Source organism: Oncorhynchus mykiss, chromosome 16 (genome assembly GCF_057628025.1).
Source record: "Oncorhynchus mykiss isolate SJ-2025 chromosome 16, ASM5762802v1, whole genome shotgun sequence".
NCBI lineage: Eukaryota > Metazoa > Chordata > Actinopteri > Salmoniformes > Salmonidae > Oncorhynchus > Oncorhynchus mykiss.
Window position 1 is genome coordinate 80,773,663 of NC_143037.1, and position 26,480 is coordinate 80,800,142.

General features: G+C 46.4%; 1 protein-coding gene across 1 annotated transcript in view; it reads left to right on the forward strand.

Annotated features, from left to right (window-relative positions):
• LOC110492713 (alpha-1,3-mannosyl-glycoprotein 4-beta-N-acetylglucosaminyltransferase C) overlaps positions 1–26,480 on the forward strand; it is a 42,564-nt gene that overhangs the window by 12,066 nt on the left and 4,018 nt on the right. The window contains exons 4-5 of the mRNA XM_036947841.2: positions 24,548–24,802; positions 25,896–26,381. Coding sequence (XP_036803736.2) covers positions 24,548–24,802; positions 25,896–26,381 — 741 coding nt within the window. The remainder of the gene's footprint in view (positions 1–24,547; positions 24,803–25,895; positions 26,382–26,480) is intronic.

The window sequence follows — 26,480 nt, forward strand, 5'->3', positions numbered from 1 at the left end:
GTCTCAGGGCATAGCAGGATTTCTTATAGGCGTTCGGACTAGTTTCCCACTCCTTGCCTTTAGCTCGATACGGATGTTGCCTGTAATCCATGGCTTCTGGTTGGGATATGTAGGTACAGTCACTGAGGGGATGACATTGTCAATGCACTTATTGATGAAGCTGGTGACTGAGGTGGTATACTCCTCAATGCCATTGGATGAATCCCGGAACATATTCCAGCTGGAGGGCGAGGAAGAGCGTTGTATGCATCTCTGTGTGTGGAGGAAAGATGGTCTAGAGGTGTTTTCCCTCTGGTTGCACATGTGACATTATGGTAGAAATGAGGTACAACGCATGTAAGTTTGCCTGCATTAAAGTCCCCGGCCACTAGGAGCGCCACTTCTGGATGAGCATTTTCCTGTTTGTTAATGGCCTTATACAGCTGGTTGAGTGGCCGTATATAACTGGTTGAGTGGCCTTATACAGCTGGTTGAGTGGCCTTATACAGCTGGTTGAGTGGCCTTATACAGCTGGTTGAGTGGCCTTATATAACTGGTTGAGTGGCCTTATATAACTGGTTGAGTGGCCGTATATAACTGGTTGAGTGGCCTTATATAACTGGTTGAGTGGCCTTATATAACTGGTTGAGTGGCCTTATACAGCTGGTTGAGTGGCCGTATATAACTGGTTGAGTGGCCTTATACAGCTGGTTGAGTGGCCGTATACAGCTGGTTGAGTGGCCGTATACAGCTGGTTGAGTGGCCGTATACAGCTGGTTGAGTGGCCTTATACAGCTGGTTGAGTGGCCTTATACAGCTGGTTGAGTGGCCTTATACAGCTGGTTGAGTGGCCTTATACAGCTGGTTGAGTGGCCTTATACAGCTGGTTGAGTGGCCTTATATAACTGGTTGAGTGGCCGTATATAACTGGTTGAGTGGCCGTATATAACTGGTTGAGTGGCCTTATATAACTGGTTGAGTGGCCTTATACAGCTGGTTGAGTGGCCGTATATAACTGGTTGAGTGGCCTTATACAGCTGGTTGAGTGGCCGTATATAACTGGTTGAGTGGCCGTATATAACTAGTTGAGTGGCCATATATAACTGGTTGAGTGGCCTTATACAGCTGGTTGAGTGGCCGTGTATAACTAGTTGAGTGGCCATATATAACTGGTTGAGTGGCCTTATACAGCTGGTTGAGTGGCCGTATATAACTGGTTGAGTGGCCTTATATAACTGGTTGAGTGGCCTTATATAACTGGTTGAGTGGCCTTATATAACTGGTTGAGTGGCCGTATATAACTAGTTGAGTGGCCATATAGCCAAAATTGCCTGATACTTGGTGGAATTCATTATGCCATCAATCTTAACCAGTGCCCCTGGACCTCTGGAATTAAAACAGACCCAAAACATCACTGACCCACCCTCCATATTTCACCGTGGGTATGAGGTGCCCCTGGACCTCTGGAATTAAAACAGACCCAAAACATCACTGACCCCCCTCCATATTTCACCGTGGGTATGAGGTGCCCCTGGACCTCTGGAATTTAAACAGACCCAAAACATCACTGACCCCCCCTCCATATTTCACCGTGGGTATAAGGTGCCCCTGGACCTCTGGAATTAAAACAGACCCAAAACATCACTGACCCCCCTCCATATTTCACCGTGGGTATGAGGTGCCCCTGGACCTCTGGAATTAAAACAGACCCAAAACATCACTGACCCCCCTCCATATTTCACCGTGGGTATGAGGTGCCCCTGGACCTCTGGAATTATAACAGACCCAAAACATCACTGACCCCCCTCCATATTTCACCGTGGGTATGAGGTGCCCCTGGACCTCTGGAATTAAAACAGACCCAAAACATCACTGACCCCCCTCCATATTACACAGTGGGTGTGAGGTGCCTCTCCTTCTATCTCTTTTTCGATGCCAAACATGCTGATGCTGTATCTGACCAAAACGTTCCATTTTGGTCTCATCTGACCAGAGCACCTTCTTCCAGTCATAATTTAAATGACGTTTGGAAACTCCAAGTGCTTGCGTCTGTGTCTTGGGGTCATTAAGGGCTTTCTTCTGGCAACCCTTCCAAAGAGCCTATGGTTGTGGAGGTGGAGTCTGATGGTGCTTTCTTCTGGCAACCCTTCCAAAGAGCCTGTGGATGTGGAGGTGGAGTCTGATGGTGCTTTCTTCTGGCAACCCTTCCAAAGAGCCTGTGGTTGTGGAGGTGGAGTCTGATGGTGCTTTCTTCTGGCAACCCTTCCAAAGAGCCTGTGGTTGTGGAGGTGGCATCTGATGGTGCTTTTTGAAACCTGGTGACCCCAAGACGCCACCAAGGCCTGCAATTCTTTCACAGTGATTCTTGGGGATTTTGTTGCTTCTCTCACCATCCTCCTCCCTCTCCTGGGGGGCAAAATGCATTTGCGTCCTCTACCCGTGAGGTTTTCAACTGTTCCTTATCTTTAGAATTTTTTTAAATAATTGCCCTAACAGTGCTCAGTGGTATATTCAATCGTTTGTGGATCTTCTTGTAGCCATGACCAGATTTATGAAGGTCTACGACCATCTGTCTCTTTTGAACTGCCAGTTCCTTTCTTCATGGTGTTGGATGACAAAGGGATATTGCATGCCTAGTGAAACAGGAAGTAGTAGTTCCTTAAAACTTAGATCAACTTAAATAAGTGGAATGTAGTTCCTGGTTTAATTTTGGTAGATGTTATTTACAATAATATTTAAAGGTGCCATTAATTGTGAAACCTTGATTTGGAGGACGTTGATTTTTTTATTAAATCAAGCAATGATTTTGGTTGGTTCCATTGAAACATTAATAAAATACAGTATTTCTCACATGTTGGTATTTTGAATTTATCTCTATAATTATATTGTTTATATTTGTTTAAAGTATTGTTTGTGCATTGCCAGTTAGGGGTGGCAGTAATTTTGGAGCCCACTGTACCCTATAGTACATATCAATGCATACACACACACTATCTAGGTCAAATAGGGGAGAGGCGTTGTTCCGTGAGGTGTTGCTTTATCTCTTTTTTGAAACCAGGTTTGCTGTTAATTTGATCAATATGAGATGGAAGGAAGTTCCATGCAATAAGGGCTCTCTATAATACTGTACACTTTCATGAATTTGTTCTGGATTTGGGGACTGTGAAAAGACCCCTGGTGGCATGTCTGGTTGGGTAAATGTGTGTGTCAGAGCTGTGTGTAATTTGACTATACAAACAATTTAGGATTTTCAACACATCAATGCTTCTTTATAAAAAGAAGTGATGCAGTCAGTCTCTCCTCAACTCTTAGCCAAGAGAGACTGGCATGCATAGTATTTATATCAGCCCTCTGATTTATGTACAACAACAACACAACAAAATAGCACAGTTGGTTAGGAGCAGAACGGCCCTCTGGTCTCTAATTGTTTTAATTTGTTGACATTTTGTCTCAGGTTCTGCTGTGATGCAGCTTTTCCTCTACAGGGTTTCACATTTGGGAAAATTACACTCTCTAATTGTTTTATATTTTTGAAATTTTGTCAGGAAATGCAGCTCCGTCTCAGGTTCTGCTGTTGTTCAGTGGTTGCACAGCCTTTCCTCTACAGGGAGCCAGGTTCTGCTGTTGTTCAGTGGTTGCACAGCCTTTCCTCTACAGGGAGCCAGGTTCTGCTGTGGTGCAGTGGTTGCACAGCCTTTCCTCTACAGGGAGCCAGGTTCTGCTGTGGTGCAGTGGTTGCACAGCCTTTCCTCTACAGGGAGCCAGGTTCTGCTGTTGTGCAGTGGTTGTACAGCCTTTCCTCTACAGGGAGCCAGGTTCTGCTGTTGTTCAGTGGTTGCACAGCCTTTCCTCTACAGGGAGCCAGGTTCTGCTGTTGTGCAGTGGTTGTACAGCCTTTCCTCTACAGGGAGCCAGGTTCTGCTGTTGTTCAGTGGTTGCACAGCCTTTCCTCTACAGGGAGCCAGGTTCTGCTGTTGTGCAGTGGTTGTACAGCCTTTCCTCTACAGGGAGCCAGGTTTTCCTGTTTCCCTTCTCAATGGCAAGGCTGTGCTCACTGTACTTTGTCAAGGTTTTTCTAAGGTTTTGATCAGTAGCTATGGTCTAATAGTTAGCCACGGTGTACTGTCGATTTAGGGCCAGATAGCGCTGCATTTTGCCTTGTGCTTGTTGTTTCCCAATAAGCAATACAGTTTTGTTTTGACTGTGTTGTAATTTGGTTTATCCTGATTGATTGGATGGTCTGGTCGTGAGGCTTCAGTGTGTTAGTAGAACAGGTTAGTGAACTCAGCCTCAGGATCAGCTGAATGAGGGGATTATTGTCTTTGCTCAGCCCTTGGCATTGCAGGGTTTGGTAATTATATGAGAGGGGGTCATTGTATTGTTTCCTAAACTGAATTGCTATTTTTATTTATTTTAATAGTTGATACTGGCCTAATTCTGGCCTGCATGCATTGTTTGTAGTTTTCCTCTGGACATGTAGGAGAATCTTACAGAACTCTGCATGCAGGGTTTCAATGGGGTCTTTGTCCCATTTGATGAAATCCTGTTTTGCAAGTGGACCCCATACCTCACTGCCATAAAGTGCAATTGGTTCAATGATACATTCAATTAGTTTTAGCCAAATGTTAATAGGTATTTCAATTTGAATTTGCTTTGTAATGGCGTAGAATGCCCTGCATGCTTTCTCTCTCAGTTCATTCACTGCCTCATTAAGGTGTCCAATTGAGCTTATTATTTAACCTCAGTAATTGTAGTGTGTTCAGGACTCTATATATTTAAACCTCAGTAATTGTAGTGTGTACAGTACTCTATATATTTAAACCTCAGTAATTGTAGTGTGTGCAGTACTCTATATATTTCAACCTCAGTAATTGTAGTGTGTTCAGTACTCTATATATTTAAACCTCAGTAATTGTAGTGTGTGCAGTACTCTATATATTTAAACCTCAGTAATTGTAGTGTGTTCAGTACTCTATATATTTAACCTCAGTAATTGTAGTGTGTGCAGTACTCTATATATTTAACCTCAGTAATTGTAGTGTGTGCAGTACTCTATATATTTAAACCTCAGTAATTGTAGTGTGTGCAGTACTCTATATATTTAAACCTCAGTAATTGTAGTGTGTACAGTACTCTATATATTTAAACCTCAGTAATTGTAGTGTGTTCAGTACTCTATATATTTAAACCTAGGTAATTGTAGTGTGTTCAGGACTCTATATATTTAAACCTCAGTAATTGTAGTGTGTGCAGGACTCTATATATTTAAACCTCAGTAATTGTAGTGTGTTCAGTACTCTATATATTTAAACCTAGGTAATTGTAGTGTGTTCAGTACTCTATATATTTAAACCTAGGTAATTGTAGTGTGTTCAGTACTCTATATATTTAAACCTAGGTAATTGTAGTGTGTTCAGTACTCTATATATTTTGTACCATTTGAGAACTAATTCCCTGAGATCTGGATATTCTTTGGAAATTCATTCATTTATTTTAATCTTTTTAGGGTTTACTGCCAGGGCCCAGGTCTGACAGTACTGCTCTAGCAGGTCCAGGCTCTGCTGTAGGTCATGTGCTGTGGGGGTTTACTGTCAGGGCCCAGGTCTGCAGTACTGCTCTAGCAGATCCAGGCTCTGCTGTAGGCCATGTACTGTGGGGGTTTACTGCCAGGGCCCAGGTCTGGTAGTACTGCTCTAGCAGGTCCAGGCTCTGCTGTAGGTCATGTGCTGTGGGGGTTTACTGTCAGGGCCCAGGTCTGCAGTACTGCTCTAGCAGATCCAGGCTCTGCTGTAGGCCATGTACTGTGGGGGTTTACTGCCAGGGCCCAGGTCTGGCAGTACTGCTCTAGCAGGTCCAGGCTCTGCTGTAGGTCATGTGCTGTGGGGGTTTACTGCCAGGGCCCAGGTCTGGCAGTACTGCTCTAGCAGGTCCAGGCTCTGCTGTAGGCCATGTACTGTGGGTGTTTACTGCCCGGGCCCAGGTCTGGCAGTACTGCTCTAGTAGGTCCAGGCTCTGCTGTAGGCCATGTACTGTGGGGGTTTACTGCCAGGGCCCAGGTCTGGCAGTACTGCTCTAGCAGGTCCAGGCTCTGCTGTAGGTCATGTGCTGTGGGGGTTTACTGCCAGGGCCCAGGTCTGGCAGTACTGCTCTAGCAGGTCCAGGCTCTGCTGTAGGCCATGTGCTGTGGGGGTTTACTGCCAGGGCCCAGGTCTGGCAGTACTGCTCTAGCAGATCCAGGCTCTGCTGTAGGCCATGTGCTGTGGGGGTTTACTGCCAGGGCCCAGGTCTGCAGTACTGCTCTAGCAGGTCCAGGCTCTGCTGTAGGCCATGTGCTGTGGGTGTTTACTGCCAGGGCCCAGGTCTGGCAGTACTGCTCTAGCAGGTCCAGGCTCTGCTGTAGGCCAGGTGCTGTGGGTGTTTACTGCCAGGGCCCAGGTCTGGCAGTACTGCTCTAGCAGTTCCAGGCTCTGCTGTAGGCCATGTGCTGTGGGGGTTTACTACCAGGGCCCAGGTCTGCAGTACTGCTCTAGCAGATCCAGGCTCTGCTGTAGGCCATGTACTGTGGGGGTTTACTGCCAGGGCCCAGGTCTGGCAGTACTGCTCTAGCAGGTCCAGGCTCTGCTGTAGGTCATGTGCTGTGGGGGTTTACTGCCAGGGCCCAGGTCTGGCAGTACTGCTCTAGCAGGTCCAGGCTCTGCTGTAGGCCATGTACTGTGGGTGTTTACTGCCCGGGCCCAGGTCTGGTAGTACTGCTCTAGCAGGTCCAGGCTCTGCTGTAGACCATGTGCTGTGGGGGTTTACTGCCAGGGCCCAGGTCTGGCAGTACTGCTCTAGCAGGTCCAGGCTCTGCTGTAGGCCAGGTGCTGTGGGGGTTTACTGCCAGGGCCCAGGTCTGGCAGTACTGCTCTAGCAGGTCCAGGCTCTGCTGTAGGCCATGTGCTGTGGGGGTTTACTGTCAGGGCCCAGGTCTGGTAGTACTGCTCTAGTAGGTCCAGGCTCTGCTGTAGGCCATGTACTGTGGGTGACAGAAGGCACAGGTCATCTGCCAAGAGCAGACGTTTAACCTCTGAATTGTGGACACAAGTGGCTGAGGATTTTTCTAGAATTGTGGCCAGTTCGTTGATATAAATATTAAAGAGTGCAGGGATCAGATTTTGTTTATTTATTTTATTTTTTATTTAGTTCACCTTTATTTAACCAGGTAGGCAAGTTGAGAACAAGTTCTCATTTACAATTGCGACCTGGCCAAGATAAAGCAAAGCAGTTCGACACATACAACAACACAGATTTACACATAGAGTAAAACAAACATACAGTCAATAATACAGTAGAAAAATAATCTGTATACGATGTGAGCAAATGAGGTGAGATAAGGGAGGTAAAGGTAAAAAAAGGCCATGGTGGCGAAGTAAATACAATATAGCAAGTAAAACACTGGAATGGTAGATTTGCAGTGGAAGAATGTGCAAAGTAGAGAGAAATAATGGGGTGCAAATGAGCTAAATAAATAAATACAGTAGGGGGAGAGGTAGTTTGGGCAAAATTATAGATGGGCTATGTACAGGTGCATTAATCTGTGAACTGCTCTGACAGCTGGTGCTTAAAGCTAGTGAGGGAGATAAGTGTTTCCAGTTTCAGAGATTTTTGCAGTTTGTTCCAGTCATTGGCAGCAGAGAACTGGAAGGAGAGGCGGCCAAAGGAGGAATTGGCTTTGGGGGTGACCAGTGAGATATACCTGCTGGAGCGCGTGCTACGGGTGGGTGCTATGGTGACCAGTGAGCTGAGATAAGGCGGGGCTTTACCTAGCAAAGACTTGTAGATGACCTGGAGCCATTGGGTTTGGCGACGAGTATGAAGCGAGGGCCAGCCAATGAGAGCGTACAGGTCGCAGTGGTGGGTAGTATATGGGGCTTTGGTGACAAAACTAATGGCACTGTGATAGACTGCATCCAATTTGCTGAGTAGAGTGTTTTGGAGGCCATTTTGTAAATGACGTCGCCGAAGTCGAGGATCGGTGGGATGGTCAGTTTTACGAAGGTACGTTTGGCAGCATGAGTGAAGGAGGCTTTGCTGTGAAATATGAAGCCGATTCTAGATTTAATTTTGGATTGGAGATGCTTAATGTGAGTCTGGAAGTAGAGTTTACAGTCTAACCAGACACCTAGGTATTTGTAGTTGTCCACATATTCTAAGTCAGAGCCGTCCAGAGTAGTGATGTTGGACAGGCGGGCAGGTGCAGGCAGCGATCGGTTGAAGAGCATGCATTTAGTTTTACTTGCATTTAAGAGCAGTTGGAGGCCACGGAAGGAGAGTTGTATGGCATTGAAGCTCGTCTGGAGGGTTGTTAACACAGTGTCCAAAGAAGGGCCAGAAGTATACAGAATGGTGTCGTCTGCGTAGAGGTGGATCAGAGAATCACCAGCAGCAAGAGCGACATCTTTCATGTATACAGAGAAGAGAGTCGGCCCGAGAATTGAACCCTGTAGCACCCCCATAGACTGCCAGAGGTCTGGACAACAGGCCCTCCGATTTGACATACTGAACTCTATCTGAGAAGTATTTGGTGAACCAGGCGAGGCAGTCATTTGAGAAACCAAGGCTGTTGAGGCTGCCAATAAGAATGTTGTGATTGACAGAGTCGAAAGCCTTGGCCAGGTCCATGAATACAGCTGCACAGTAATGTCTCTTATCGATGGCGGTTATGATGTCCTTTAGAACATTGCAGCGTGGCGGAGGTGCACCCGTGACTGGCTCTGAAACCAGATTGCATAGCGGAGAAGGTACGGTGGGATTCGAAATGGTCGTGAATCTGTTTGTTAACTTGGCTTTCGAAGACCTTTAGAAAGGCAGGGTAGGATCGATATAGGTCTGTTGCAGTTTGATAAATCTGATCCTTACTGTTTTGATGTTTTTCAATTTTGCCCTCTGTAGTGGATATTTTAATCAATAATGAGGAGAGACAAGGTCAATCAATCACCAATCAGGATATTAACTTTATTAAAATAACTTATCGATAAGGGGGCTGGTCACAATACAGTCACACAGAGTGAATAGAGCCATCCCTTCACATGGTTCATATTAGATACACATTCCCCTATGGAAACAGTGTTCCCTTCTGATCTCATTTGCCCTATTCTCTTTCTGATATTCTACATAGCAACAGTGACATGTGATAGACAAGCCAGACTTCTCCCCTTCTGGACCCCAGGTGACTGAGGCCCATATGAGGCAGGAAGTGCAGCTGCCAACACCAGAGTCTGACGGGATACATTATAATAACAATAGTTCAACAGTTCAATCATATAAGCATATTCTGCAGAAAATTAAGATGTCTTATTTAAGTTACTTAGCTAATTCTGATTCTCCTACCAAAGGTTTTGGAAAATCTTGTTAATAATCAACTGACTGGCTTTCTTGATGTCTATAGTATTCTCTCTGGTATGCAATCTGGTTTCCACTCAGGTTATGGATGTGTCATTGCAACCTTAAAGGTCCTCAATGTCGCCATTGCTGTGATTCTAAGCAGTGTTGTGCTGCTATTTTCATTGACTTGGTCAAAGCTTTTGATACAGTAGACCATTCCATTCTTGTGAGCCGGCTAAGGAGTATTGGTGTCTCTGAGGGGTGTCTCTAAAAGGCCAGCATCCCGTAGTCGCCTCTTCACTGTTTACGTTTTGCGGGTACTATTTAATGAAGCTGTCAGTTGAGGACTTGTGAGGGGTCTGTTTCTCAAACTAGATACTCTAGTGTACTTGTCCTCTTGCTCAGTTGTGCACCGGGGCCTCCCACTCCTCTTTCTATTCTGGTTAGGGACAGTTTGCGCTGTTCTGTGAAGGGAGTAGTACACAGCGTTGTATGAGATCTTAAGTTTCTTGGCAATTTATCGCATGGAGTAGCCTTAATTTCTCAGAACAAAAATAAACTGACGAGTTTCAGAAGTAAGTCTTTGTTTCTTTTGTGCACCATTATACATATGTGTGACCAAACCCCTAACCACCCGCAAGAAAGGAAGTCAATAGCTTCAACCGCTCTCTTTGGGTAGGTAGGAACTGAAATTCACTAACATCAGGAGGCTCCCAAACAGCGATGCACGTCCCACATATAGTCCCATTAGGTTTTATCCAACATGACATGAATATGTGGCAACATTACTTTTCACAGAACACGTTCATACCAAGCTGAGCGCTCTGTATGTTAATCCCCATAATGTTTACCCTACCCCACAACTGCTTTACTGATGGCTGAAAATTTTAGCCTGCTACATTTGCAGCCTCACCCAAATACTTATCCAGGCAGCCAGCTAACCTAACCAGCCAGCCACCTCAACTAGCTAGCCACGTGCCAGCCAGCTAACCTAACCAGCCAGCCACCTCAGCTAGCTAGTCACGTGCCAGCCAGCTAACCTAACCAGCCAACCACCTCAGCTAGCTAGCCACGTGCCAGCCAGCTAACCTAACCAGCCAGCCACCTCAGCTAGCTAGCCACGTGCCAGCCAGCTGCCTATTAGTCATATAACCAGAATGCTAACCGCCAAGTTAACAAATCCACCATGCCCCTCGTACCAATTAACTACATTATGTCACTGAATAACAAATAAACATGGATGACGTTAGCTAGTTAGCTTAGCAATAGTTGTGTCCATCTTACTAGTTAAGATGGGTCTTCATGCGAATGGGTATCCAAGGAAGGAGGGGGGCTGTCTGTTTCTTCCGTCTGAAGTGGGGAGAATCTGGAGGAATGGGGGGCGATGACTGGGATCCTTCTCTTGTTTGACGTGGTCGAAGGATTTCCCCTTCAATATGGTTTCGTTGCTGTAGTCTGGGTAGAATGCCAGATTGGATCTCCCATGTCTCGGTGGATTCTCCAGGGCTCTGGTTCAGGATATCCACTTGGTCCTCATATCTTAACAGGCAGAATATGAGGGGACGGGGGCGGCCAGGGTTTTTATTGCCACTGTAGATTCGGTGTGCCCGTTGAATTTCAATCTTCCTCCCTTGTAGCAACAGTATCCATTTTGGTAGATTCTCCTGAAGAAAACCTTTTGGGTCAGAACCCTCTGTCGTTTCTTCCAGGCCCACCAGACAGTATGCTCAGTCTCCTCTCTCTGTCTTCAAGCGACATAATTTTCTCCCGCAGTTGTTTCACTGCATCTCGGCAGGTGGCTATGACGTCCGTAGAAGTCCTGCTGCTAACCTGCATCTCATCACAGCACTGCTCCAGAGACTTGCATTTGACAGATTGACTGGCCAGGTCATTTGAGAGTTTTAAGATAGACGTGTTGGAGGCTTCCACCACATCTTTAATTAATGTAATTTCCCCCAGAAAGCAGTTCCTCCAGGGATTCCTTAACTGCTTGTTTACCCATTACCTGCATCGAAGTTTGTTGTTGATTCAGAGCCTTCAATATGGCGCAGTGTATCCTCGCTGGTCTTAGTTGGCTCGGTGTCTTTCTTTGTTTTGGACGCTTTTAGGCTTCTCTGTGCCTTATTTGAGTGTCCTCGGTCACGTAGGTCCATGATATTAAGCATTTTGAATGTTCAGAGGCCCAGTTGTCAGGAATTTATGACGGATTTTGGACTTTTGATACAGTACTCAGAACTACACGTGCATCTCTGCCAAAAGGCCACCAGATGTCCCCAATATCATTTATTTATTTATCCCAGCCCCCGCAGGATGCCTTTTGCCTTTTGGTAGGCCGTCATTGTAAATAATAATTTGTTCTTAACTGACTTGCCTAGTTAAATAAAGGTAAAAATATAATCACTGCCAAAGGTGCTTCAACAAAGTTCTGAGTAAAGGGTCTGAATGTGATATTTAATTATATTACTGTAATAAATTAGCCAAAATGTCTAAACTCAATATATTGTTGATGTTTTTTACTGCTAGATTGATTATTTAATGTGAGTGGATGTGGTGTCCAGAAAGTTATCTAAGTTTTGGTTACTGGTTGTTTTCTTGTATTCTTCTATTTTGGACCTATCTGTATGATTGTCTGATGTTGTACAGCTGACTGGGCTGTGGATTTCTGATGTTGTACAGCTGACTGGGCTGTGGATTTCTGATGTTGTACAGCTGACTGGGCTGTGAATGTCTGTTGTACAGCTGACTGGGCTGTGGATGTGTGGTTGTTGCCATGTTTGTTCTTTTGAGGAACAATGTAATTTGGCTGTGATCAGACAGAGGTGTTAGTGGTATTTCACCCAATAGATATTGGAGTTTATCAAAGTTGGATTTTTTTTCTCCAATTCTTTGTGGATCTGTGTACTCTGAGGGAAATATGTTTCTCTAATATGGTCATACTTTTGTCAGGCGGTTAGGAAGTGCAGCTCAGTTTCCACCTCATTTTGAGGCTATGTTCACACTGCCCAGTCTTCTCTAGAGACTGTTGTGGAATAATCAGAATTAGTTGGTAACATGGGTAAGATGTTTTATATTCATCATATGTTTGTAAGTTACTTCTCATCAGAATGTTATTTTTGTATAATACTGTGGCGGGGTTGCAGTATCTGTTCTATGTCAAGACTAAGTTGCTTGGGCCGGAGAGAGGGGAGAGGTCAAGCGTGTATCTCTTGGCTCCACAATGTCTGTGTGCCAGTCTGTGTGTCTCTGTGATCTTGTCAAGATAGGATGGATTTGATATATGCCTGTTGATATGGAGGATTGGTTTATGGTTCTGAGTTTGAGAAAATAACATAGTTTAGGAGACAAAGCTGAACGATAAATTATGCCTATGCTGTCTCACTATGTGTCTTTGCTATAAAGGATCTCAGTTGAAATGTGTGAGGAACTCTCAGAGAATTCATTAATAGACACTGAATTGATCTGAGAGTCACAGGGTTGTGATAGAGCTAATATAATTAAAGATGGACTTTGTGATAACTAACTCTGACTTGTGTGTGGTTTGCTCTCATGATTTGGTAAATAGAGGAAATGTCCACGACAAGAGCCAGGCCTGTCTACTGCAGCCTTTCTCAATAGCAAGGCTATGCTCACTGAGTCTGTACATAGTCAAAGCTTTCCTTAAGTTTGGGTCAGTCACAGTGGTCAGGTATTTTGCCACTGTCTACACTCTGTTTAGGGCCAAATGGCATAGTTTGTTCTGTTTTTTTTTGTTAATTACTTGACACATTGGAAATAATATTATTTTTGTTTTCTCGTGATTTGGTTGTCTAATTGTGCTGCTGTCCTGGGGCTCTGTGGGGTCTGTTTGTGTTTGTGAACAGAGCCCCAGAACCAGCTTGCTTCGGGTACTCTTATCCAGGTTCATCTCTCTATAGGTGATGGCTTTGTTATGGAAGGTTTGGGAATCGCTTCCTTTTAGGTGGTTGTAGAATTTAACGGCTCTTTTCTGGATTTTAATAATTAGCCGGTATCGGCCTTATTCTGCTCTTCATTTTGGGTCATCCCAACTTTGATTGCCCTTTTGTTGTTTACGCTGATGCAAGTGATGTTGGACTTGGTGCTGTCCTAGTCCAACAGACTGGACTTGGCACTGAAGAAGTGCTAGCATTTGCCAGTCGGACAATGAATGGAACAGAACGGAACTACTCCACAACCGAGCAAGAGTGCCTTGCAGTTGTCTGGGCTTTGGAGAAGTGGAGGTACTACCTGGAGGGAAGACACTTCACTGTGGTCACTGACCATTCCTCCCTTGTGTGGGTGTTCAAGACCAACAAACCAAGTACCAGACTCATAAGATGGGCTCTACGGTTGCAAGAGTTCACCTTTGCAGTAGAATACAGGAAAGGAAAATACAACATTGTTCCAGATGTCTTGTCCAGAGCTCCTTCTTGTGATAACGGTGGCCCTCATCTTACATGTGCTACTGTCCTGTCAAGCAGTCGAGACCCACCCAAAACTGACTTTCCCATCTCTGATATGGAAAGCCCAACAGGATGATCCAGAAGTACAGGCTTTGTACCAGACTATCCTGGAAGATGGAGAAAAGATGGTCAATCCTACCACAAAGCTGACCATCATTGAAGACAAAGTCTACTGTGTTGTACAACTACCCCACAGAACCCTCTACCAAATGTACATACCTGAAACTCTACGCCTACAACTGCTTCAACATTTCCATGAAGACCCATTAGCTGGTCATTTGGGCAGGTTCAAAACCTACAAGCGGTTGCAAGCGTTACTGTACTGGCCACATCTGAGCATGGATGTGAAGTCACACATCCGAAATTGTCAGATTTGTCAAATGTACAAACCAGAAGGTAGAAAGCCTGCTGGCAAGTTGCAGCGAATGGTGGTTACCCGACCTTGGAAAATGTTAGGAGTGGATGTGATGGGTCCATTTCCTAGAAGCTCCAATCAGAATGTGTACATGCTTGTTTTTGTTGATTACTATTCAAAGTGGGTGGAGCTCTTTTCCCTGCGTCAGGCCACAGCGAGGACCGTCTCTAACATCCTTACGAAAGAGATCCTGACTCGCTGGGGAGTGCCTGATTACATCCTGTCTGATCGAGGTTCCCAATTTGTCTCTGATCTTTTTGAGGAGACATGCCAAAGCTGGAGCCTGAGACAGAAGTTGACCACGGCCTATCACCCACAGCCCACCTCACTGAGAGAGTAAATCGAACCTTGAAGACAATGATTGCTTCCTATGTAGGGACCCAGCACAAACACTGGGACAAGCACCTTCACGAGTTTTGATTTGCCCTGAATTCTGCTGCGCAAGAGTCCACTGGAGTCACACCTGCAGAGCTGAACCTAAGTTGTCCCCTTCGAGGACCCTTGGATATGGTGCTACAGCCCCAGGAGGTTACTCCAGACGCTGCTTGCTATGACCAGGTAGTCCATCTCCACGACTTGAGAGCTCTTGTCTCAAAGAACATGATCCAGGCTCGACTCAAGCAGAAGATAAATTATGATAAGAACAGACGAGACATGCAGTTCCAGCTTCGTGATCGGGTGTGGCTTCGCTCTCATCCTTACTCGAAAGCTGAACAATTCTTCTCGGCCAAGCTCGCTCCTAAATGGCAAGGACCATATAGGATTGTGGAGCAGATGGGCCCTTTGAACTACCGAGTGGTGAAAGAGGACACAGGTGAAGATATGCACGTTGTCCATGTCTCACGCCTTAAGGCCTGTTACCCCTCGACTGATGAATTGGAGGAAATTGAGCGCCACAAGGTCCTGGATATGTTTGAAGAGGAAAGTGAGGAGACTTTTCTCGGATTCCCAGACCCAGAAGTCTCACACCTTAAGGCCTGTGACCCCTCAGCTGAGGAGCGTGAGCTCCAAAAAGTCATTAATATTTTTGTAGAGGAAAGTGATGAGGAGACCTTTCTCGGTTTCCCCGACCAAGATGTGCCTTCCAGTGCAATGGTCGGCTTTTTCCAGGGGAGGGGGTGTGTGACGGCCCTGAATTTTTCTGAACCGTCTCAGTGCTTCTCCTTCCAATAAGGCGCTTCCCCTTCAATTCCCAATTAAATAGTGCTTCTCCTTCCAATAGGGCGCTTCCCCTTCAATTCCCAATTAAATAGTGCTTCTCCTTCCAATAGGGCGCTTTCCCTTTAATTCCCAAATAAATAGCAGCATCAGCTGCGCAAAAGTGGGGTTGTGATGGAGACGTGAATGAGGATGTGTTCAACCCTCAGTTCCGAAGCTTCTCTATTCCGTTTGTTGCCGTTAAACGTGTGTTTTGTAGCCTAAGAGAGTTTACCCAGGATCGGACCCACTCTTTGCGTCCGTGGACTACACCTCTCCGTTCTTCGTGACCTTTCTCCGCTGGAGATCTGTTGGCGGATTGGATTGTCTGACTGACCGACTGACTACGATATTTCATTTGTTTTGATGTGAGGTATACTGTGATGATTTGTGTAGTTAGGTGTAGGGGAGGACTTAGTTAGAGTTGATAGGCTTTATATTGTTTGTATGATTAAAACTGGGTTTACGCTACACTGAATGAATGGACAAACATGGCGTGACAAAAGTCACTTGAGTTCCCTGAACTCCTTTACCGGGCTGGACTCTTTTTAGGCCCGAGGTACAGGACATTTCTGGAGGAACCAGAACTCATTGTGTTATATTATTATTATATGTGTGTGTAATCATTGATGTTGCTAATACAACCCACGCAAAATAATATAGTTGTTTTTGAAGTTCTTTCCAATGTTTTAAGGGTTTATGAAAAGTTTATTTCCATCCTGACTTTTACATGAGTCCTTTGTATTGGTGTAGACTTGACGGACCAGATGGGACTCATTCCCTCCCAAACCAAAAGGAGAAACCAATGTTTTCTCTGGTAGGCACAACCTACCTGGCACCCCTATAAATAATAACCTCAAGTCAAAACCGTTACAGCATGCAGACTCTCAATTTGGTGTTTGTCCCATTTTGTGAATTTTTGGTTGGTGTGCAGACCCCAGACCTCACAACCATAAAGGGCAATGGGTTCTATAACTGATTCAAGTAGTTTTTAGCAATTTGATGTTCCTTTTGATGGCATAGAAGACCCTTCTTGCCTTGTCTCAGATCGTTAGCTGCTTTGTGGAAATGACCTGTGGCACTGATGTTTAGGCCTGTGTATGTGTATATATATATATATATATATATATATATATATTTTTTTTTTGTGTGCTCTAGGGCAACGGTGTCTAGATGGAATTTGTGGTCCTGGCAACTGGACCATGTTTCGAACACCATTATTTTTGTCTTACTGAGATTTACTGTCAGGGCCCAGGTCTGGCAGAATCTGCGCAGAATATCTAGGTGCTGCTGTAGGCCCTCCTTGTCATGTATTGTCATGTTGTGTCTTGTTTCTGTCCTTTCCCTTCACCCTGTCTCCCTCTGCTGGTCGTTATTAGGTTACCTTTTCTCCCCCTCTTTCCCCCAGCTGTTCCTTGTCTCCTCCTAACTACCTCGTCACCCCTTTTCCCACCTGTTCCCTTTTTCCCTCTGATTAGTCCTCTATATCTCTCTCTGTTTTTGTTCCTGTCTTTGTCGGATTCTTGTTTGTGTTTTTCATGCCTGAACCAGACTATCGTCATGTTTGCTGCAACCTTGTCCTGTCCTGTCGGAATCTGCCGGTCCATCTGAGCCTACCTATGTTTTGTTATTAAAGAAGTTCTGTTTACGTTAATTCGCTTTTGGGTCCTCATTCACGCACCGTAACAGAAGAATCCGACCAAGAATGGACCCAGCGACTTCGGATCCTCTCCACTCAGCCGTCGAGATCCAGGGAGCGATGCTAGGCAGACACGAGCAGGAATTGTCTGCTGCTCGACATGCCGTTGAGACCCTGGCCACCCAAGTCTCCAACCTCACAGAACAGGTTCACCATCTCCGCCTCGATCCACCGGCCACTTCCAGGGCTTTCGAATCTCCGGAGCCCAGAATCAATAACCCGCAGTGTTACTCTGGGGAGCCCACTGAATGCCGCTCGTTCCTCACCCAGTGTGATATTGTGTTTTCTCTCCAGCCCAACACTTACTCCAGGAGCACTGCTCGTGTCGCCTACGTCATATCTCTCCTTACTGGACGGGCTCGTGAGTGGGGCACGGCAATCTGGGAGGCAAGGGCTGAGTGTACTAACCAGTATCAGGACTTTAAGGAGGAGATGATACGGGTTTTTGATCAATCTGTTTTTGGGGAGGAGGCTTCCAGGGCCCTGTCTTCCCTATGTCAAGGTAATCGATCCATAACAGACTACTCTATTGAGTTTCGCACTCTTGCTGCCTCCAGTGGCTGGAACGAGCCGGCTTTGCTCGCTCGTTTTCTGGAGGGTCTCCGCGCAGAGGTAAAGGATGAGATTCTCTCCCGGGAGGTTCCTTCCAGCGTGGATTCCTTGATTGAACTCGCTATTCGCATTGAGCGACGGGTTGATCTTCGTCACCGAGCTCGTGGAAAGGAGCTTGCGTTCTCCGTTGCCCCCCTCTCCGCATCACTACCATCTTCCTCTGCCGGCTCGGGTGCTGAGCCTATGCAGCTGGGAGGTATCCGCATCTCGACTAAGGAGAGGGAACGGAGAATCACCAACCGCCTCTGTCTCTATTGCGGTTCTGCTGGTCATTTTGTCACTTCATGTCCAGTAAAAGCCAGAGCTCATCAGTAAGCGGAGGGCTACTGGTGAGCGCTACTACTCCTGTCTCTCCTTCAAGATCCTGCACTACCTTGTCGGTCCATCTACGCTGGACTGGTTTGTCAGCTTCCTGCAGTGCCTTAATAGACTCTGGGGCGGAGGGCTGTTTTATGGACGAGACCTGGGCTCGGGAACATGACATTCCTCTCAGACAGTTAAGGGAGTCCACGGCCTTGTTCGCCCTGGATGGTAGTCCTCTCCCCAGGATTCAGCGTGAGACGCTACCTTTAACCCTCACTGTTTCTGGTAATCATAGCGAAACCATTTCTTTTTTAATTTTTCGTTCACCTTTTACACCTGTTGTTTTGGGCCATCCCTGGCTAGTTTGTCATAATCCTTCCATTAATTGGTCTAGTAATTCTATCCTCTCCTGGAACGTCTCTTGTCATGTGAAATGTTTAATGTCTGCTATCCCTCCTGTTTCCTCTGTCTCTTCTTCACAGGAGGAGCCTGGTGATTTGACAAGGGTGCCGGAGGAATATCACGATCTGCGCACGGTGTTCAGTCGGTCCAGGGCCACCTCTCTTCCCCCACACCGGTCGTATGATTGTAGTATTGATCTCCTTCCGGGAACCACTCCCCCCCGGGGTAGACTATACTCTCTGTCGGCTCCCGAACGTAAGGCTCTCGAAGATTATTTGTCTGTAGCTCTTGCCGCCGGTACCATAGTCCCCTCCTCCTCTCCCGCCGGAGCGGGGTTTTTTTTTGTTAAGAAGAAGGACGGGTCCCTGCGCCCCTGCATAGATTATCGAGGGCTGAATGACATAACAGTGAAGAATCGTTATCCGCTTCCTCTTATGTCTTCAGCCTTCGAGATCCTGCAGGGAGCCAGGTTTTTCACTAAGTTGGACCTTCGTAACGCTTACCATCTCGTGCGCATCAGGGAGGGGGACGAGTGGAAGACGGCGTTTAACACTCCGTTAGGGCACTTTGAATACCGGGTTCTTCCTTTCGGCCTCGCTAACGCTCCAGCTGTCTTTCAGGCATTAGTCAATGATGTCCTGAGAGACATGCTGAACATCTTTGTTTTCGTTTACCTTGACGATATCCTGATTTTTTCACCGTCACTCCAGATTCATGTTCAGCACGTTCGACGTGTCCTCCAGCGCCTTTTAGAGAATTGTCTTTTTGTGAAGGCTGAGAAGTGCTCTTTTCATGCCTCCTCCGTCACATTTCTCGGTTCTGTTATTTCCGCTGAAGGCATTAAGATGGATCCCGCTAAGGTCCAAGCTGTCATTGATTGGCCCGTCCCTAAGTCACGCGTCGAGCTGCAGCGCTTTCTCGGCTTCGCGAACTTCTATCGTCGTTTCATCCGTAATTTCGGTCAGGTGGCAGCTCCTCTCACAGCCCTTACTTCTGTCAAGACGTGCTTTAAGTGGTCCGTTTCCGCCCAGGGAGCTTTTGATCTCCTCAAGAATCGTTTTACATCCGCACCTATCCTTGTTACACCTGACGTCACTAGACAGTTCGTTGTCGAGGTTGACGCGTCAGAGGTGGGCGTGGGAGCCATTCTTTCTCAGCGCTCCCTCTCTGACGACAAGGTCCACCCTTGCGCGTATTTTTCTCATCGCCTGTCGCCGTCGGAACGTAACTATGATGTGGGAAACCGCGAACTGCTCGCCATCCGCTTAGCCCTAGGCGAATGGCGACAGTGGTTGGAGGGGGCGACCGTTCCTTTTGTCGTTTGGACTGACCATAGGAACCTTGAGTACATCCGTTCTGCCAAACGACTTAATGCGCGTCAGGCGCGCTGGGCGCTGTTTTTCGCTCGTTTCGAGTTCGTGATTTCTTATCGTCCGGGCTCTAAGAACACCAAGCCTGATGCTTTATCTCGTCTCTTCAGTTCTTCAGTAGCCTCCACTGACCCCGAGGGGATTCTCCCTGAGGGGCGTGTTGTCGGGTTGACTGTCTGGGGAATTGAGAGGCAGGTAAAGCAAGCACTCACTCAAACTCCGTCGCCGCGCGCTTGTCCTAGGAACCTTCTTTTCGTTCCCGTTCCTACTCGTCTGGCCGTTCTTCAGTGGGCTCACTCTGCCAAGTTAGCCGGCCATCCTGGCGTTCGGGGTACGCTTGCTTCCATTCGCCAGCGTTTTTGGTGGCCCACCCGGGAGCATGACACGCGTCGCTTCGTGGCTGCTTGTTCGGTCTGCGCGCAGACTAAGTCCGGTAACTCCCCTCCTGCTGGCCGTCTCAGGCCGCTTCCCATTCCCTCTCGACCGTGGTCTCACATCGCCTTAGATTTTGTCACCGGACTGCCTTCGTCAGCGGGGAAGACTGTTATTCTTACGGTTGTCGACAGGTTCTCTAAGGCGGCTCATTTTATTCCCCTTGCTAAGCTTCCTTCTGCTAAAGAGACGGCACAAATCATCATCGAGAATGTTTTCAGAATTCATGGCCTTCCGTCAGACGTCATTTCGGACAGAGGTCTGCAATTCACGTCTCAATTTTGGAGGGAGTTTTGCCGTTTGATTGGGGCTTCCGTCAGTCTCTCTTCCGGCTTTCACCCCCAGTCTAACGGTCAAGCAGAACGGGCCAATCAGACTATTGGTCGCATCTTACGCAGTCTTTCTTTTCGCAATCCTGCGTCTTGGTCAGAACAGCTCCCCTGGGCAGAATACGCCCACAACTCGCTTCCTTCGTCTGCGACCGGGCTATCTCCTTTTCAGAGTAGCCTCGGGTACCAGCCTCCGCTGTTCTCATCTCAGTTCGCCGAGTCCAGCGTCCCCTCCGCTCAGGCTTTTGTCCAACGTTGCGAGCGCACCTGTAAGAGGGTCAGGTCTGCACTTTGCCGTTATAGGGCGCAGACTGTGAGAGCTGCTAATAAGCGTAGAACTAAGAGTCCTAGATATTGTCGCGGTCAGAGAGTTTGGCTCTCCACTCAGAACCTTCCCCTTAAGACCGCTTCTCGCAAGTTGACCCCGCGGTTCATTGGTCCGTTCCGTATTTCTCGGATCATTAATCCTGTCGCAGTGCGACTTCTTCTTCCGCGATATCTTCGTCGCGTCCACCCGGTCTTCCATGTCTCCTGTGTCAAGCCCGTTCTTCGCGCCCCCGCTCGTCTTCCCCCCCCCCCCCCCCATCCTTGTCGAGGGCGCACCCATCTACAGGGTCCGTAGGATTTTGGACATGCGTCCTCGGGGCCGTGGTCATCAGTACCTAGTAGATTGGGAGGGGTACGGTCCTGAGGAGAGGAGTTGGGTTCCCTCTCGGGACGTGCTGGACAGTGCGCTGATCGATGATTTCCTCCGTTGCCGCCAGGTTTCCTCCTCGAGTGCGCCAGGAGGCGCTCGGTGAGTGGGGGGGTACTGTCATGTATTGTCATGTTGTGTCTTGTTTCTGTCCTTTCCCTTCACCCTGTCTCCCTCTGCTGGTCGTTATTAGGTTACCTTTTCTCCCCCTCTTTCCCCCAGCTGTTCCTTGTCTCCTCCTAACTACCTCGTCACCCCTTTTCCCACCTGTTCCCTTTTTCCCTCTGATTAGTCCTCTATATCTCTCTCTGTTTTTGTTCCTGTCTTTGTCGGATTCTTGTTTGTGTTTTTCATGCCTGAACCAGACTATCGTCATGTTTGCTGCAACCTTGTCCTGTCCTGTCGGAATCTGCCGGTCCATCTGAGCCTACCTATGTTTTGTTATTAAAGAAGTTCTGTTTACGTTAATTCGCTTTTGGGTCCTCATTCACGCACCGTAACACTCCTTGGTTGGTGACAGAAGTACCAGATCATCAGCAAACAGTAGACTTTTGACTTCAGATTCTAGTAGGGTGAGGCCGGGTGCTGCTGACTGTTGTAGTGCCCGCGACAATTCGTTGATATACATGTTGAAGAGGGTGGGGCTTAAGCTGCATCCCTGTCTCACCTCACGGCCCTGTGGGAAGAAATGTGTTTTATGTTTTCCCCCATCAAATCAACTGTACAGTGCCTTGCGAAAGTATTCGGCCCCCTTGAACTTTGCGACCTTTTGCCACATTTCAGGCTTCAAACATAAAGATATAAAACTGTATTTTTTTTGTGAAGAATCAACAACAAGTGGGACACAGTCATGAAGTGGAACGACATTTATTGGATATTTCAAACTTTTTTAACAAATCTAAAACTGAGAAATTGGGCGTGCAAAATTATTCAGCCCCTTTACTTTCAGTGCAGCAAACTCTCTCCAGAAGTTCAGTGAGGATCTCTGAATGATCCAATGTTGACCTAAATGACTAATGATGATAAATACAATCCACCTGTGTGTAATCAAGTCTCCGTATAAATGCACCTGCACTGTGATAGTCTCAGAGGTCCGTTAAAAGCGCAGAGAGCATCATAAAGAACAAGGAACACACCAGGCAGGTCCGAGATACTGTTGTGAAGAAGTTTAAAGCCGCATTTGGATACAAAAAGATTTCCCAAGCTTTAAACATCCCAAGGAGCACTGTGCAAGCGATAATATTGAAATGGAAGGAGTATCAGACCACTGCAAATCTACCAAGACCTGGCCGTCCCTCTAAACTTTCAGCTCATACAAGGAGAAGACTGAACAGAGATGCAGCCAAGAGGCCCATGATCACTCTGGATGAACTGCAGAGATCTACAGCTGAGGTGGGAGACTCTGTCCATAGGACAACAATCAGTCGTATATTGCACAAATCTGGCCTTTATGGAAGAGTGGCAAGAAGAAAGCCATTTCTTAAAGATATCCAGAAAAAGTGTCGTTTAAAGTTTGCCACAAGCCACCTGGGAGACACACCAAACATGTGGAAGAAGGTGCTCTGGTCAGATGAAACCAAAATTGAACTTTTTGGCAACAATGCAAAACGTTATGTTTGGCGTAAAAGCAACACAGCTGAACACACCATCCCCACTGTCAAACATGGTGGTGGCAGCATCATGGTTTGGGCCTGCTTTTCTTCAGCAGGGACAGGGAAGATGGTTAAAATTGATGGGAAGATGGATGGAGCCAAATACAGGACCATTCTGGAAGAAAACCTGATGGAGTCTGCAAAAGACCTGAGACTGGGACGGAGATTTGTCTTCCAACAAGACAATGATCCAAAACATAAAGCAAAATCTACAATGGAATGGTTCAAAAATAAACATATCCAGGTGTTAGAATGGCCAAGTCAAATTCCAGACCTGAATCCAATCGAGAATCTGTGGAAAGAACTGAAAACTGCTGTTCACAAATGCTCTCCATCCAACCTCACTGAGCTCGAGCTGTTTTGCAAGGAGGAATGGGAAAAAAATTCAGTCTCTCGATGTGAAAAACTGATAGAGACATACCCCAAGCGACTTACAGCTGTAATCGCAGCAAAAGGTGGCGCTACAAAGTATTAACTTAAGGGGGCTGAATAATTTTGCACGCCCAATTTTTCAGTTTTTGATTTGTTAAAAAAGTTTGAAATATCCAATAAATGTCGTTCCACTTCATGATTGTGTCCCACTTGTTGTTGATTCTTCACAAAAAAATACAGTTTTATATCTTTATGTTTGAAGCCTGAAATGTGGCAAAAGGTCGCAAAGTTCAAGGGGGCCGAATACTTTCGCAAGGCACTGTATTTATATAGCCCTTCTTACATCAGCTGATATCTCAAAGTGCTGTACACAAACCCAGCCTAAAACAGCAAGCAATGCAGGTGTAGAAGCACGGTGGCTAGGAAAAACTCCCTAGAAAGGCCCAACTCTAGAGTGTTGAAAACGGCAGCTCTGGGGACAGGTAGCACGTCCGGTGAACAGGTCAGGATTCCATAGCCGCAGGCAGAACAGTTGAAACTGGAGCAGCAGCATGGCCAGGGGACAGCAAGGAGTTAGAGAGAGAGAGAAAGACTCTCTCGCCAAGTTTAGACCTTGTGTAAACGTTTTGTCCAGGAAGTTGTATAAAAGGGAATGAGTTTGTTGTTGCCTAATTGTTTTTTGGTATCTTTTCACACTACTTTCCTTCCATCTATAGCATTTCTTAATATTATTCAGTTATTTTGGCTTTGATGTGTCACGATTGAGTATTGCTCTGTTCAAGTAGACTGATTTTGCTGTGATCTGATTGAGGTGTCAGTGGGCTCACTGTGAACGCTCTGAGAGACTCTGGGTTGAGGTCAGTGATAAAGTAGTCTACAGTACTACTGCCAAGAGATGAGCTATGGGTGTACCTACCATAGGAGTCTCTTCGAAGTCTACCATTGACTATGTACATACCCAGCGTGTGACAGAGCCGCAGGAGTTGTGACCCATTTTTTTTGGTTATATTGTCGTAGTATTGTCTAGTGGGGCATATGGGGGAGGGAATGCTGTCATATCTCTGTCTCCAGAGTACCTGACAATCGGGCTGTTTTTTCTCTCAATTTCAATTTAAGGTCTTATTTGCATGGGAAACATATGTTATCATTGCCAAAGCAAGTGAAGTAGATAATAAATAAATGTCAAATAAACAATACAAATGAACAGTAAACATTACACTTACGTACCTGAATATTGGTCTGTTCTCGCTCTCTCTCTCTCTCTCCAGAGTACCTGACCATTGGGCTGTGCTCGGTGAGTCGTCCTAAAGGCAGCTATCTGATCTCCACCTTGTCCTCCATCTTCTCCCGCTCCTCCCTGGCAGAGCTAAACTCCATGTTGGTGGTGGTACTGCTGACAGACTTCGATGCCCAATGGAGAGCGACCACGCTGGGCGAGATTACAGCTAACTTCCCCTCCCAGCTGAAGGCAAACCAGCTACTGGTGGTACATGTCCCCAAGCAGTACTACCCACCAATAACAGGTACACACGCAGTATCAACACTAATACAACTACACACACAGTACTACCCACTAATACAGGTACACACAGTACTACCCACTAATACAGGTACACACACAGTACTACCATCCAGAAGTGGGACCAAGTCGTTGTTTTACAAGTCACAAGTAAGTCTCAAGTCTCAGCACTCAAGTATCAAGTCAAGTGTCAAGTCCTAAACTTTGAGTTTCGAGTTATAAGTTATAATATGCTCTTCACCAAATGTAATACCATTTAATATTTTTAATGAGTAATAGTTAGTATATTACATTTACGCAAATCATGAATGCTTTAAAAATATGTATTTGTATTATTTTCCATGGAAATACATGGGTAGCCGTGAGAAAGAATACTGTAACAAGTCTAGCGTCAGACCACTCTGCACTGCCACGCCCAACTTTTTCCCAGATGGCACAATTTGATTGGCTGCTGTCCGACTCAAACTGTAATCCGTTAAATGAAGAGTTGATGCGCTGCACACTTTTTTAATAGCATGACTTTTAATATTTGGGCTTGGGGAGGGTTGGGGAGGCTTGGGCAGAGTTGGGGAGGCTTGGGGAGGGTATCAAGTTAGTTTGAGTCAAAAGGTTCAAGGTCAAGTCAAGAGTCATTGGTGTTAATGTCAAAGTCAAGTTGCAAGTCATCATATTTGTGACTCGAGTCCAAGTCAAGTCAAGAGTCATTGGTGTTAATGTCAAAGTCAAGTTGCAAGTCATCATATTTGTGACTCGAGTCCAAGTCATGTCAAGAGTCATTGGTGTTAATGTCAAAGTCAAGTTGCAAGTCATCATATTTGTGACTCGAGTCCAAGTCAAGTCAAGAGTCATTGGTGTTAATGTCAAAGTCAAGTTGTAAGTCATCATATTTGTGACTCGAGTCCAAGTCATGTGACTCGAGTCCACACTTCTGCTACCCACTAATACAGGTACACCATATAAACACACACACACCTATATACACACACCTTATAAACACACTCAGATTGTAACACCGCTTATATGCTCTGTTGGTCGGTCGGTCAGTTGGTTGGTTGGTTGGTTGGTCAGATGGTTAACTAGTTGTTTCTATATTCTAGGCCTGAAAAGGAACTTTAACGACAAGGCTGACCGTGTGACCTTCCGCTCCAAACAGAACGTTGACTATAGCTTCCTGATTCAGTTCTGCACTGGGCGGAGCCTGCACTACCTGCAGCTGGAGGACGACGTCTCCTGCTCGCATCACTTCCTGTCCGCCATCAGGGGGCGTGTCCAGCAAATGGAAGTGCCCTGGGCCACGTTAGAGTTCTCAGCGCTGGGCTACATTGGGAAGCTGTACCACTCAGAACACCTCCCCCTCCTCTCACGCTTCCTCTTCCTGTTCTACCAGGAAATGCCCTGCGACTTCCTGTTCAGTCACTTCCGGGTGCTTTTGACACAGAGCGAGGTGATCCGCTTCACACCCTCACTGTTTCAACACACAGGCTCATACTCGTCCTTCCTGGGGACCTTCAACAAGCTGAAGGATGACGACTACGAGGATCTCTACACCAACCCTGCTGCTGACGTCTATAGTGACATACCAGGTAGAAACACACACACCGTGCAGTGTGAAAAGGCCTCATAAGGACCCTGTGGTGACTCTGGTCTGGCTATATAAAGAGCATTTGATTTTTATTGATATC